We start from the raw sequence: 15,793 nt of genomic DNA, 5'->3' as shown, positions 1-15,793 counted from the left end.
AAATCATCCAGGTGTCTTTTATATTTTACTTGCGAGTCCTTATAATTCCTGGGCTGGCTATATGAGGTTACTAAAGAGAGTTATGCAACACTTTCAGTCTTCCCAGGAGCTCACTAATTTAGGAATGCTCTCACTCCAGGAAATTCAGAATGAAGTTTAGTACTTGAATCCTATCCCTTACATTCTGTGCTGTCATTAGACTTCTTGACTTTCCCTCATATCACATGATTGTTTTAATTAAACTTGTGCTAGACACAAAAACGAGTTGAATCAAAGTTTTGTAAGCCTGCATCTGGTAATTTAAAATACATTTAATCTTAAATTACATTTAATTTAGAAATCCTGATGCCTGTGTTCCCCCAAATGATTACTCCTTTTGCTAATAAAAAATGCACTGTAAACTTACGTGGTATTGTGTGATTACCACTGCTTGTTTTACTGGGCAGACAATTGCAGTATGAACTCCAGTTTTTGGTAATATTTAAAGAAAAGTGTCTGCAATTCAGATTATTGCTGAGAACTGATGTCACTGGGGCCAAGCAATATAGTTCTCTCCTGCTTCATCTCAGCGATATGAAATAAAAGCAATAATTCCTGTTCCTGATGCCAGAGTACTGACTATCAGTGCTTGATAGTCTGTCGTAGAGAACTGAAGAGCTAGATTGCTGCTGTTATAAACCCAGAGAAAATACAGGTGTTTTATGTCCATATTAAATTCTAAGTATATGGTTTTCAAAACCAGAGGTTTTTCATGAAATTATCATTAACCAGTTACACAAATTATCTTTTATAACATCTCTCATCCCTCCTCAATAGCCATTGTTAATGCTAAATGCTATTCTTATAAATATACAAATGTCCAATTTGTTTTGGCTGAGCTCTGTCTTATTCACAGTGTGAATTCCTGTGGGTTGCCTTTATACTGTTTAAGAAATGCATTGTATGTTATCTGTTTTTAAGGTTAGCGTTGAGTTGCCCGCTTGTTCTTATATTATTACAAAGGACAAATAGTGCAGTATTGCCATTCTTCATACTTTTAAATTATTTTGTGTACCTGTACCAGATAGTTTTCTTTTCTGGGACCAAGTATCAGGGGGTAGTCATGTTAATCTGTATCCACAAAAACAATGAGGTGTCCGGTGGCACCTTAAAGACTAACAGATTTGTTTGGGCATAAGTTTTCGTGGGTAAAAAACCCACTTCTTCAGATGTATGGAGTGAAAATTACAGATACAGGCATAAATATATATTGGCACATGAAGAGCAGGGAGTTACCTTACAAGTGGAGAACCAGTGTTGAAGGCCAATTCAGTCACGGTGGATGTGGTCCACTCCCAATAATGGATGAGGGGGTATCAATACCAAGAGAGGGAAAAAGGCTTTTGTAGTGAGCCAGCCACTCCCAATCGCCATTCAAGCCCAAATTGATGGTGTTAAATTGGCAAAATAATTGTAGCTTTGCAGTTTCTCTTTGAAGAAGTTTTTTTTCTGGTGTGACAGCTCCTGCTTTCCTGTTTCCTTGTTGTTATAATCTAGTCAAGCAACTAATTAAGACACGGGGCAGAGCTGTGGGGGGAAGGCTGAAAGAAAACTAGTGTCAAAATATTAGTCTTTCTTGGACATTTTCTGTTCTGGTTCAGGACTGAGCTGCACCTTGAATGCATAGCTTTAAGATGAGGCTCATCTTAAAGCTATGCATTCAAGGTGCAGCTCAGTCCTGAACCAGAACAGAAAATGTCCAAGAAAGACTAATATTTTCTTTTTAAGAGATCTGTGTGAGTAGAGGGCAAACAGATTAAGACTTAAACCAATAGTGCATTTATCTCACTGCTTAGCCTGGCTCAGCGAGAGCATTTTGCTGATCATTTTGTCCAGTTTATCCAGGCTTCCCTTATAGGCAGCCTAGAATTTTTTTCCAGATACCTACCCCATACAAATTAATTAGACCCTTATTCACACTAATACTGTAGCAGTGCAACATTCTAATTGTAGAAAGTCTTTAAGCATTGCAAATATTACATATAGAATCATAGAAATGTAGGGCTATCCAGTCCCCTGTGCTGAGGCAGGACCACTCCTAGACCATCCCTGACAGATTTGTGTAATCTGTTCCTTAAAAGCCTACAATGATGGGGACTCCACAGTCTACCTGGGAAGCTGGTTCCAGTGCTTAATTATCTTTATGGTGAGAAAGCTTTTCCTAATATTTGACCTAAATCTTGCTTGCAGCAGATTAAGTTTTTCTTTTTTGTCCTGCCTTCAGTGGACATTGAGCAAAGTTGGTCACAGTTCTCTTAGTCTTCAAACATGTAAAGATAATCAGATTCCCACACCCCATCATTCTTCTTTCTTCAAGAGGAAACATACCCATATTTTTAAACCATTCCTTATATATCATGTTTTTTAAGCCTTTTATCATTTTTATTCTCTGGACTCTGTCCAGTTTGTCCATATATTTCTTGGTGTGCCACCCAAAACTTTACTCCGTCTGAGTCTTCACCAATACTGAGTAGAGCAGGACAGTTATCTCTCTTGTCTTACATATGCCACTCCTGTAAATACACCCCAGACTGTTAGACTTTTTTGCTACGGGGAGTGCATATTTTTTGTCCAGTATTAGGGAAGGAATTGGTAAATATGTGGGAACCCAGTGGGGTCTGTATGGAGGAAGCCAAGCTAATTTCTAGCACCATTTTATAGCCAATGTCCAGTGCAAGTTCTTGTTATGGAATGGGGATGGTGATCATATAAAATGAATAGGAATGGGATTTAGAGGAAAGCCTCATTTATGGAAGCTAGGAAAGAAGGCTTCAGGGCTGCTAATGTCTGGTACAGTGGGGAACCAATCCCCTTCCTTTTCTGCCCCCTTTGCACTTACATGAGGGGAGGCTGGCAGCCTTCCCCTGCCCCCCAGTAGCGTGAACGATTAAGGAAACAATGACTTGCACTGTACAATTAATTGGTGGATATTCCAAGATATTTTAGGTGAATAAAGTTGCAGCCTAATTAAACCACATCCATTGCCTCCTGTCTTTCTTTTAGCATGGTTGGACAAAGATGCAGCTCTGTATACTGCAACAAAGTTGTGCTCAATAAAGTCAACGATGAAATTCCTATCACTGTCTCCTTACATTTGTCCGTGTATGCACTCAGTAATCAAAATAGAGTGGAATGTAGGACCTGTAAACCCTGTAAACTACCAACTTCTTTTTGCATGCTTGTTTTTAATCTAAGGGGTAGGTCAAGGGTTGAGAGTTGATAAGTTATTTGCCTGGATAGTGGAAAATTCTTGATGCTAGTCATGCGCGCGCACACACACAAAAAAAGTGATTTGTGTCGCTTCCGTTGTCTGTTCCTAATAGCAAAGTATGAATGCTGGGCTATCCTTTTTTTTTTTTTTTTTAATTAATAATGATGCCTTCAAAGCAGGAGTGACACACTGTAAAGAGGGTTTGAGAAAGCTTTCTGTATTTCTGTGGATCTTTATTTTCTGGACAATTTCTAGTTTTGAGATTCTTTTTTAGCAATTCCAATGTAATTAATCATCCACCACTGATAGGTACCCAAATCCTTTTGAGAGAAAGTGGGCGGGTTCGGGGGAAGGTTGTTTTTGGTGTTTTAGCATTGAAGAAGATAAGACAATTCACTTGGAAAAAATATATAGGTATGCTTAAGTGGACAGTTAGGAGTGTTTTAAAAATAAGTTTGTTGAGATAGCGGACGCTGAAAAACAAGCTGTAATTAAATATCATGTCTTCTGCTGTTAGGAACAGACAATGGAAGTGCTGCAGATGATTTTTTGGGGGGAGAGTGTCAAGAACATACCACTATCCAGACAAATAATTTATCATCTCTTAATCCTTTTAGCTACTCCTGAAATTAAAAACAAGTACACAAAAAACATTGGATAATTTATAGTGACTAGGTGAGTGGTGTCACACTGATTTCACTTCATGAAATCGGAAGACTTATCCATAATTTTTTTAAAAAAGTGTTAGAATTTAAATGTTTCTTGTTTTATAATGTGGAAAATAGTTCAAACAGTAGGTAAAAAGACATTGAATTTAAAGGTGACTTTAAAAAAATTATTTCAAGTAAATATATATTGTGTCTCTTAAGGTAAAGGATATCAGTCCTTAAAAATATTAAGCAAGTTTGTGTGTAGGCAAGGCCTTATTCTTGTCTCCTTCTGTCCTAGGGCTTGTCTTCACTGTGTCAGTGCACACCAGTTGAGTGTAAATTCTAGTCTGCACCGGCGTGTTTCACACTAACTGGCCTTTGTGACCCTGCAGGACTTGAAACCCAACTGCTGTTTGCTGACACACTGTGAAGACAAGGCCTTAGAGTTTGCAATTCTAAGGTGCTTAATACCTTTATTTCCCATTGATTTCAGTGGTGCCCAGCACTTCTGAAAAGCAGACCCCTTGTTCAGGTTCCTATAAATGGCGTTAAATGTCAGGTGTGCGGCATACATTTGAAAATTGTGGCCATTTTTTCACTTGCTGGAATGCTTTTTAAATATCTACTAAGTTTAAACCAAATCCTACATTAGGAAAATCACCCATTGACTGAAAATGAATATTTGAAGTCTGAGTAGTCATCAACTTGAAGAATGAATATTTTGCTTTTTATTTCAGGTTGAACCCCAGGATATATTGGAAAACTGCTTTTGGTTAAAAGTTAGAGAGGATAAATTTGAAAATCCAGATCTGTTTGCAAAACTGGCGCTTACCTTTGGTACACAGATGAAAGGTAAATATACTTGTTCCTTAATTTGAAGCACTCATATGTGTGACTTGGTTTTAATTAATCTCTGTGGTATAAGAAAATATTTTCAATGGAAAAAAATAGTACTGCAATTCATTTTATAGATAGGAAATGTTAAAGATTCAGGTTATAGGCTGTTACCACAGTAACATAAAATAAATATTTAAAACGTACATTTTATTAGTTATGTAGAGCATGGATTGCTTTACGGCATTATTCTTGGAGTTAACTTTTTTTTTGCATTTAGAAACATTACAATGTACACAATGTTCTTTGAGGGGGTCAAAAACATGTGGACAAGCCGGATCCAGTGGACATAGTGTACTTAGATTTCCAGAAAGCCTTTGACAAGGTCCCTCACCAAAGGCTCTTACGTAAATTAAGTTGTCATGGGGTAAGAGGGAAGATCCTTTTGTGGATTGAGAACTGGTTAAAAGACAGGGAACAAAGGGTAGGAATAAATGGTAAATTTTCAGAATGAAGAGGGGTAACTAGTGGTGTTCCCCAAGGGTCAGTCCAAGGACCAATCCTATTCAACTTATTCATAAATGATCTGGAGAAAGCGGTAAACGGTGAGATGACAAAGTTTTCAGATGATACTAAACTGCTCAAGATAGTCAAGACCAAAGCAGACTGTGAAGAACTTCAAAAAGATCTCGCAAAACGAAGTGATTGGCAACAAAATGGCAAATGAAATTTAATGTGGATAAATGTAAAGTAATGCACATTGGAAAAAATAACCCCAACTATACATACAATATGATGGGGGCTAATTTAGCTACAACTAATCAGGAGAAAGTTCTTGGAGTCATCGTGGATAGTTCTCTGAAGACGTCCACGCAGTGTGCAGCGGCAGTCAAAAAAGCAAGCGGCATGTTAGGAATCATTTAAAAAGGGATAGAGAGTAAGACTGAGAATATCTTATTGCCCTTATGTAAATCCATGGTACGCCCACATCTTGAATACTGCATATAGATGTGGTCCCCTCATCTCAACAAAGATATACTGGCATTAGAAAAGGTTCAGAAAAGAGCAACTAAAATGATTAGGGGTTTGGAAGGGGTCCCATATAAGGAGAGATTAAAGAGGCTAGGACTTTTCAGCTTTGAAAAGAGGAGACTAAGGGGGGGATATGATAGAGGTATATAAAATCATGAGTGGTGTGGAGAAAGTGAATAAGGAAAAGTTATTTACTTGTTCCCCTAATATAAGAACTAGGGGCCACCAAATGAAATTAATGGGCAGCAGGTTTAAAACAAATAAAAGGAAGTTCCTCTTCACTCAGCGCACAGTCAACCTGTGGAACTCCTTGCCTGAGGAGGTTGTGAAGGCTAGGACTATAACAGGGTTTAAAAGAGAACTGGATAAATTCATGGAGGTCAAGTCCATTAATGGCTATTAGCCAGGATGGGTAAGGAATGGTGTCCCTAGCCTCTGTTTGTCAGACGGTGGAGATGGGTGGCAAGAGAGAGATCACTTGATCATTACCTGTTAGGTTCACTCCCTCTGGGGCACCTGGCATTGGCCACTGTCGGTAGACAGGATACTGGGCTGGATGGACCTTTGGTCTGACCCAGTACGGTCATTCTTATGTTCATTACTTACCACGTGAATCGTCATCATTCATTGTTTTCAAAATTGTGATATATTTGCATTTTCTAATACATACCAATATAGAAAATGTTCTAATTGAAACAAGATGTTGTTTAAGTTTGTATTTTTAACTGAGAACTCACTATCCTGAAATTCTGAAAATACTGAATTCAGCTTTTTATATTGTTGAAATTTTCATGATGTAGAATTTTAGAATAATCTGCGAACATTACAAGAACTGTAAAATTAGAGGGAAACTACAATTGTCTTATTGTAAACTACATATAGATATAGATTCACAAAAGTTAGAAAACTTGCGTGTTCGTGTAATGCCGACAGACCCCGGTCGTCGGGATTGAGCCTGGGCCTCTGGAACTAAATGCGTAAACTAAAAGCCAACTGGCTGTTAGCTAAGGCTGTAGAGCAGACTCATAATCTCTCTCTCTTCTCTCCCCTCGCCCCCCCCCCGATGGGACAGAACACCACACCCAGAAGGTGTGACGTGCATATATGTGATTTTTCTATCTTTTGTGTACCTGTTTGTCCCAGAGGTTGGTTCTGTATTATTTAAACTGTTTGCATAATGTCGTATAATATTCAGTATTCTTCTGGATCATGTTGGAAAACAAAATGAAATGCATATATTGATTGACCATGCCAAAGAGAACAATGCACTAGAAAAGCAATTTTGTGCCAGAGATTTCCATATAGTCAAAGTAAGATTGATGCAAGTGGCGTTTCAATAGTTCATTTCTGCTAACATTTTGGACTACTAATTAGTTTATTTTTGAAGGATATATTTGCTTTCTCAATATGTAATAATTTGTCAGTGTTTCAATTTCAAAAAAATCTGAAATATAGTTGACTGACAATTGAATGGCTTACTGTGGATGTGATTCTTTATAATGTCTTCAGCTTTTTGTGAGTTTTAAACATAATTTTTATATGCTCTCATCTGAATCTAGACAGAAATTTCTCAAGACGGACAATTGTTCATTATTATTCATTGTGAATAATCAATCACTATTTAATGCTTGGGCCATTTGTCAGTAGTTACTATGTCAGGCATTCATAAAGTGCAAGTACTGTTCAGGTATGGTTCAATAATAACTTATTTATGAGTTAATAAGGCAATTCAACAAATGAAGTCCAAAATAGTGCTAAGTACTAAAAGAATAAATTCATGCAGTTACAAATCCCTCTTTCCTATTTGTCAGGTAGCTACACTACATTGCAATGCAGGAACATACAATTCTGGAAGATTAATGGAAGTCAGATAATCAAGTGTTCATAGGTCAACTGTGCAAAGTTGATTTAAAGATCAAAACAGCAATCTAGATTTATGCTTGCAAAACAGAATGTGTTTCCTGAAAGAGTGCACTTCTTTCTTTTTCTTTCTTCAGACATGCAGTTGCTCTTACTTTTCTATTTATTGCTGAGAGTTGGATTTTTTCACAATTATGCATTGTATTTTAACAATAGGGAACTTGGGCTCTGATAAAGGGGACTGGTGTGCTGCCACATGTTTCAGAAATTACTAGGGGATGGAGAGGGTTGCTTTAAAAATACTGTGTAATCTACTCTTCATTGACTTGAGTAAAAAGAGAGCCTTCTGATATCTTAACCACATTTTGAACAAGAATAACAAGAACCATTGTGTTTTGAAACATCTAAGTGCTTGTGTAGACAAAATTAATTTGGATTAAGGTAGTGGGAGAATTTGAAGTAGAATAGCTATTCCTGAATAACTCTGTGTGTCCAATAAAAGTTCCTGTCTCACTCACCTTGTCCCCATGTGTGGACACTTACTATAGAATAAAGTACTTTGTGTTTGTTTGACTTTGACAGTGGATTAAGCTAAATAGTTATTATAGAATAATTCCATGTGTAGACAATCCCTAAATAGAATAGAATACAACTGTATAATAACAGAGTAGCTCTCAAAGTGCCTTACCATAATTAAACTCAATTCCCTTTTGAAGTAGGTATTATACCTATTTTTTTCAGATAGGAAAGCAGAGTTCTGTTAGCTTTTTGTCGTGACACAGAAGCTCTGTGGCAGAGCCTAATATAGTATCTAGATCTCTTGACCCCAAATCCTATGTTACCTGAAACTTCTCCTACATGTAAGATCTCCAGTTCTAGAATGTGTGTAGTTGTGTCTGTGTATATATTGATACATATGTGTAGATACACCTGGAAAAAGGAAACACGGCATTATACCTGTAGAACTGGACATCATATGTAAAGTTCTTCGAGATAATTAGGTGAAAGGCACTAAAGTGCAAAATATTTATTAATCACCAAATGCAGGACAAACTTCTGTATTAAATGAAGGAAGTGTGTAATCATGGCCATTGTTGTGCTGTAGGTTAGGACCCTGTTTTTATTATTGTTTTAAAAAATTCTCTTGATCCTTAAAAGCTGTGAAATATGGATAGAGAGAGTTGATCTTACTGTTTCATCATAAGACAGGGTATTTTTAACAGTAAGTATTTCTTTCGAACACTAATGTAGCATGAGTGCTGATTATGAGATGGTCATTGATCATTAACAGGGAAAAAAAGTTATATTAACTAGTGTCAAGGTTCCTTCCCCACTCTGAACTCTAGGGTACAGATGTGGGGACCTGCATGAAAGACCCCCTCAGCTTATTTTTAACAGCTTAGGTTAAAACTTCCCCAAGGTACAAACTGTTTTACGTTTTGTCCTTGGACCTTATGCTGCCACCACCAAAGTGTCTAACAAAAATAACAGGGGAAGTGCCCACTTGGAAACATCTGCCCCCCAAAATATCCCCCCAAGCACTACACCCCCTTTCCTGGGGAAGGCTTGATAAAAATCCTCACCAATTTGTACAGGTGAACACAGACCCAAACCCTTGGATCTTAAGAACAATGAAAAAGCAATCAGGTTCTTAAAAGAAGAATTTTAATTAAAGAAAAAGTAAAAGAATCACCTCTGTAAAATCAGGATGGTAAATACCTTACAGGGTAATCAGATTGAATCATAGAATCCTAGAATATCAGGGTTGGAAGGGACCTCAGGAGGTCATCTAGTCCAACCCCCTGCTCAAAGCAGGACCAGTCCCCAATTAAATCATCCCAGCCAGGGCTTTGTCAAGCCTGACCTTAAAAACTTCTAAGGAAGGAGATTCTACCACCTCCCTAGGTAACGCATTCCAGTGTTTCACCACCCTCCTAGTGAAAAAGTTTTTCCTAATATCCAACCTAAATGTCCCCCACTGCAACTTGAGACCATTACTCCTTGTCCTGTCCTCTTCTACCACTGAGAATAGTCTAGATCCATCCTCTTTGGAACCACCTCTCAGGTAGTTGAAAGCAGCTATCAAATCCCCCCTCATTCTTCTCTTCTGCAGACTAAACAATCCCAGGTCCCTCAGCCCCTCTTCATAAGTCATGTGTTCCAGACCCCTAATCATTTTTGTTGCCCTTTGCTGGACACTCCAATTTTTCCACATGCTTTTTCTAGTGTGGGGCCCAAAACTGGACGCAGTACTCCAGATGAGGCCTCACCAATGTCGAATAGAGGGGAACCATCGCATCCCTCGATCTGCTGGCTATGCCCCTACTTATACATCCCAAAATGCCATTGGCCTTCTTGGCAACAAGGGCACACTGTTGACTCATATCCAGCTTCTCATCCACTGTCACCCCTAGGTCCTTTTCTGCAGAACTGCTGCCTAGCCATTCGGTCCCTAGTCTGTAGCTGTGCATGGGATTCTTCCGTCCTAAGTGCAGTACCCTGCACTTACCTTGTTGAACCTCATCAGATTTCTTTTGGCCCAGTCCTCCAATTTGTCTAGGTCCCTCTGTATCCTATCCCTACCTGTCACCGTATCTACCACTCCTCCTAGTTTAGTATCATCTGCAAATTTGCTGAGAGTGCAATCCACACCATCCTCCAGATCATTTATGAAGATATTGAACAAAACCGGCCCCAGGACCGACCCTTGGGGCACTCCATTTGATACTGGCTGCCATCTAGACATGGAGCCATTGATCACTACCCGTTGAGCCCAACAATCTAGCCAACTTTCTACCCACCTTATAGTGCATTCATCCAGCCCATACTTCTTTAACTTGCTGACAAGAATACTGTGGGAGACCGTGTCAAAAGCTTTGCTAAAGTCAAGAAACAATACATCCACTGCTTTCCCTTCATCCACAGAACCAGTAGTCTCATCATAGAAGGCAGTTAGATTAGTCAAGCATGACCTTCCCTTGGTGAATCCATGCTGACTGTTCCTGATCACTTTACTCTCGTGTAAGTGCTTCAGGATTGATTCCTTGAGGACCTGCTCCATGATTTTTCCGGGGACTGAGGTGAGGCTGACTGTCCTGTAGTTCCCAGGATCCTCCTCCTTCCCCTTTTTAAAGATGGGCACTACATTAGCCTTTTTCCAGTCTTCCGGGACTTCCCCCGATCGCCATGAGTTTTCAAAGATAATGGCCAATGGCTCTGCAATCACAGCCGCCAGTTCCTTTAGCACTCTCGGGTGCAACGCATTCGGCCCCATGGACTTGTGCACGTCCAGCTTTTCTAAATAGTCCCTAACCACCTCTTTCTCCACAGAGGGCTGGCCACCTACTCTCCAATGCTGTGTTGCCCAGCGCAGCAGTCTGGGAGCTGACCTTGTTAGTGAAGACAGAGGCAAAAAAAGCATTGAGCACATTAGCTTTTTCCACATCCTCTGTCACTGGGTTGCCTCCCTCATTCAGTAAGGGGCCCACACTTTCCTTGGCTTCCTTCTTGTTGCCAACATACCTGAAGAAACTCTTCTTGTTACTCTTGACATCTCTTGCTAGCTGCAGCTCCAGGTGCGATTTGGCCCTCCTGATTTCATTCCTACATGCCCGAGCACCACTTTTATACTCTTCCCTGGTCGTATGTCCAACCTTCCACTTCTTGTAAGCTTCTTTTTTATGTTTAAGATCCGCAAGGATTTCACCGTTAAGCCAAGCTGGTTGCCTGCCATATTTACTATTCTTTCGACACATCGGGATGGTTTGTCCCTGTAACCTCAACAGGGATTCTTTGAAATACAGCCAGCTCTCCTGGACTCCTTTCCCCCTCATGTTATTCCCCCAGGGGATCCTATCCATCAGTTCCCTGAGGGAGTCGAAGTCTGATTTCCTGAAGTCCAGGGTCCGTATTCTGCTGCTTACCTTTCTTCCCTGTGTCAGGATCCTGAACTCGACCAACTCATGGTCACTGTCTCCCAGATTCCCATCCACTTTTGCTTCCCCTACTAATTCTTCCCGGTTTGTGAGCAGGTCAAGAAAAGCTCTCCCCCTAGTTGGCTCCTCCGGCACTTGCACCAGGAAATTGTCCCCTACATTTTCCAAAAACTTCCTGGATTGTCTGTGCACCGCAGTATTGCTCTCCCAGCAGATATCAGGATGATTAAAGTCACCCATGAGAACCATGAAAACATAGTCAATCCCTCTAGGCTAAACCTTAAGTTACAAAAAGACACAAAAACAGGAATATCCATTCCATTCAGCACAACTTATTTTATCAGCCATTTAAACAAAACAGAATCTAATGCATATCTAACTAGATTGCTTACTAACTCTTTACAGGAGTTCTGACCTGCATTCCTGCTCTGGTCCCGGCAAAAGCATCACACAGACAGAGAGGACCCTTAGTGTCCCCCCGTCCCCCCCCCAAGCTTTGAAAGTATCTTGTCTCCTCATTGGTCATTTTGGTCAGGTGCCAGCGAGGTTACCTTAGATTCTTAACCCTTTACTGGTGAAAGGGTTTATCCTCTGGCCAGGAGGGATTTAAAGGTGGTTAGTCGTCCCTTTATATTTATGACAACTAGAAACCATAATAGGAATGTAGTTAAATAATTATAGTTACAATCATCAATATTAACTGCTTGAAGTAACAGCATCAAATATATAACTGTAATGACTAATACAAACTTCTAGGGTTCTCCAGGGGCTTGATGAGATGCAAAAGATACATAGTTTGTGAAAATTGGTCGGATTTAACCCTGACAAGAGATGATGTTTTCCAGTAATTGAAGAGATGAAAAGGTGTCAAGTGAGATAATCAATACATTAGTATAATTGTGCGGGTGAAATTTAAGTATTGCAGAATCAAAACCGTATTACAGAATTCAAATTACAAGTTAATTGAAGTTAAGGCTCTTTTTCTAATTTTTTTTTTTTAGACTGGCAACTATTTTTCTAGGAGAGTTAGTCATTTTATGTTGGATAATTGCAGACACAAGAAAAATATCCTAGGTGGAAAGATGAAAAAGCAAAGACTGGTTACTCCAGCTCTATTGGTAATACAGACTTTCCCCGTTGATAATAGGAAACAATGAGATGACAGTAGCAGTGGAAAGCATGTTCATGAGTCAAGTTCTGATAGTAGTGAGGAGAAAATGTCTGTCATCGTAATTGGCACAACATGGACAATTTCTGAATGTGACCTTTTTTACAGAGCAAATTTTTTTCTTCTCACAAAATTTTATCCAGATTCTTATAAATGCAGCATGTGCTATGTACCTTGCAGTTCTCAAACCTCAGAACTCAATTAGCCGTAAAAGGAAGCTCTCATGTCGGTAGGACAGGTTTTAGTTTATGAAATAAGTGTTTAGTCTCATGTCTTCCATGTCCCTGCTCTTTTTCTGTTTGTCATTGGATCTCAGAATCATTTGTTTCTGACTAAATATTTTCTATATTTTTTCCTTTAAAATTTCTAACAGGAAAGTATTATTAAGCAATTTTTATTTTAATATTTTGTTTTTATTAGCTAGCAAAAGTATACTTTTATTTTCTGAGACATTTTCATCATGTGATGGTGATAAAAGGGAAGAAGTCTGTCTTTTAAAATAAGTTCTTCATGTGAACGTAAGATGGCATTAACAAATCATAAAGGGATTTGTACTTAATGTGCCTTGGGGAAATGTATTTCTCTATAGGCTGTTCTACTTGTTTCAGAGTAGCAGCTGTGTTAGTCTGTATCCGCAAAAAGAAAAGGAGTACTTGTGGCACTCCTTTTCTTTTTGTGTTCTACTTGTGAATCTTATGGTGAAAGAGAATGATAGCGAGAACTCCCAAGTTTTCTTGGGGTAGTGGCTTTATTTTTCCAGCCCATGGCACTGGCAGCTGGGCTCTTAGCTCTGTTGTTTACTTCTTGAATTAGAAATTGCTTATCAGCATAAGGTAAAATAAACTGGAAATTTCTGTGTCTGTAGTGAAAGTTGGAAAATTATACAGGGCCCTTACCAACCATGCTTAAGGAAAATCAAACAGAAAGCTGTTTTGGCACAGTCAATGGAGGTTTAATGTACTTTTTAACCTTATTCTGTGTCTCCATCCCTTTACCAGTATTGTTTTTTATGAGATGCCACCTTCTGCTTGGAGTGACCTGAACGCACTTCTTTCTTTCAGAGAGCCAGAGTGCTTTACGTGTTATCCTTTTTTTCTGTGGAAGTCTAAGAGCTAAGGTATTTGCTCCATATTTAATCTTCAGTGGCTGAACAGGCTCCTCAGGGTTAGCGAAGTTGCATGGTGATCTTGACCGTCATATTCTTTCCTTACTTTAGGATTGTTCCTGTATTTTTAACCTTCAAAGTGCTTGCCTCAATGTCTTGATAATAGGTACTGAAAAATTATTTGCAGTTACACCTGAGAAACCCATTTTCGGGATCAAAATACCTGGACTTTAAGCGTTCATGTGCTTTACTGTAATGACTGTTGGATTTTTTCCAAGTGTTGCTCCCACTGCTTTTGTAGATGTGAAATTGGTCCTCTTTAGGCTTGGCTGATGAGCTAATATTTTCCTATATCTGACCATCTAAGTAAGACGGATTTGCCCAGAAGCATGGAAAATTCAAAACTCAATCTGCGGAATTCAATGAGATCAGGTAACATGTACAGAGCTCACCATTTTAACAAGTCATTAGTAGTTGCTTCATGGTGTTAGACAAGACTGCACCTTTTTTAATCTTACAGATAATAGGACAAGACGTCAATGGTAAGCATACTTTAACAGTGCTGGTAATGTTTGACAAACATCAACATTTTAATAGAGGAACAACTTGTCTTAATATTAAACTTTAAGCAACTTGAGTGTAATGTAAATGAACCTTAATTATAGGCCAAATCATGAAGGGTAAAATTTTCAAAAGTGCCTAAGTGACTTAGGCCCTAACTTGCATTGAAAGTCCATTAGGATTTCAGCTTACATGGAACTGAGGTGCTTTTGAAAGTTTTAACTAAAGTCTCTATTGACTTGTTACTTGGTCCTTGATCAGACACATCTCCCATTTACTTCATTAAGAGCTTTGCTTGAGTCAGGTTATGAGCGAAGACTTGAGGATTCGTCCTTTATATAAAAATTGAATTTCAGCTACATATTACTTTACCTATGCAATTGTTAGTGCATTTTTTTCTGTAGTGTGTGTGTGTGATAAGTAACTAGTTATTGCAAACCCTAGAATACAATGTAACAAATTACTGGGGAGTATGAAATATATTATAATGTAAGAGCGGCAGTTTGGCAATGCTTGAAATAGATTATTAAAAATGAACGCTAAAGTAAATTAAAAATAATAGTGGAAATGCTATAGTCAGGAACAAAAATGTTTTGTGTTTTTTCAATTCAAAATAAGGTGGATAGTTGTGCAGTTATACTTTGCTGTTCATAATAGGGTGCTAAAATTTGCACAAATAGCTTTGGTTTGTGAACAGACAGTTATTGTACTTATTAATGGTGTATTAAAGAATTAGTGTGAACTAATCTTCAAATACTCTCCTGATCATAAAAGGGTAGTACATGGAGTAGTTTGGACTTCAGAAAATCAGCCAGTTTTTTATTATTTTTTGTGAGTTGCTCTTTATATTTTCTCCCTGCTAGAGCTGGGCGGGGAACATTTTTCCACCAAGCAAAAATTGAGATTTCAGATAATTTTCTTTTCCATATCAGAGTAAAACTGAGACCTTTGAATTAATTTGTTGGAAAAATATTGGCGGGGGTGGGGTGGGTGGGGGAAGGAGACAATCACTTCAATGCAGAATAATCCCACCTGGGATATTCAAGACCAAGTTTCAAATCCCTGCTCAGTCTGATTCAGACCAGGGACTTGCATCTCAGTTTCCCATATCCCAGGTGAGTGCCCTAACCACCAGGCTATTTGCTATGCTGGCATGAGTCTCTTCCAATGTAAACTTAGTTGAAACTGGGAAGTTCCCATGACCAGTTTTAGTTTCAGTGATCTGGCATTTTCTGGAGAAAATCATTTAGTTGGAAAACTCTCAACCAACTCTATTCCACAAAGGCTTTAGTAATGTCTGCAAATGGTTTTGTTTAAATTTGTATTAGGCTTATGGTAAAAGCTAAATATAATTTACAATGTGAAAACAAATTATTTTGCCTTTTGGCTTGCTCTTTT

At 38.7% G+C, this 15,793-nt stretch overlaps 1 protein-coding gene across 4 annotated transcripts in view; it reads left to right on the top strand.

The window, feature by feature from the left end:
• The window catches only part of DIAPH2 (diaphanous related formin 2), an 807,400-nt gene that overhangs the window by 209,458 nt on the left and 582,149 nt on the right, over nt 1-15,793 (top strand). For all 4 annotated transcript variants that reach the window (XM_074964437.1, XM_074964436.1, XM_074964435.1 and 1 more), the window contains one exon: nt 4,638-4,752. In XM_074964437.1, the coding sequence (XP_074820538.1) occupies nt 4,638-4,752 (115 nt within the window). The remainder of the gene's footprint in view (nt 1-4,637; nt 4,753-15,793) is intronic.

The sequence above is a fragment of the Natator depressus genome, chromosome 9 (assembly GCF_965152275.1).
Source record: "Natator depressus isolate rNatDep1 chromosome 9, rNatDep2.hap1, whole genome shotgun sequence".
Classification (NCBI taxonomy): Eukaryota; Metazoa; Chordata; order Testudines; family Cheloniidae; genus Natator; species Natator depressus.
The sequence above is the reverse complement of the archived record's forward strand: the minus strand, read 5'-3'. Positions and strand labels throughout refer to the sequence as shown.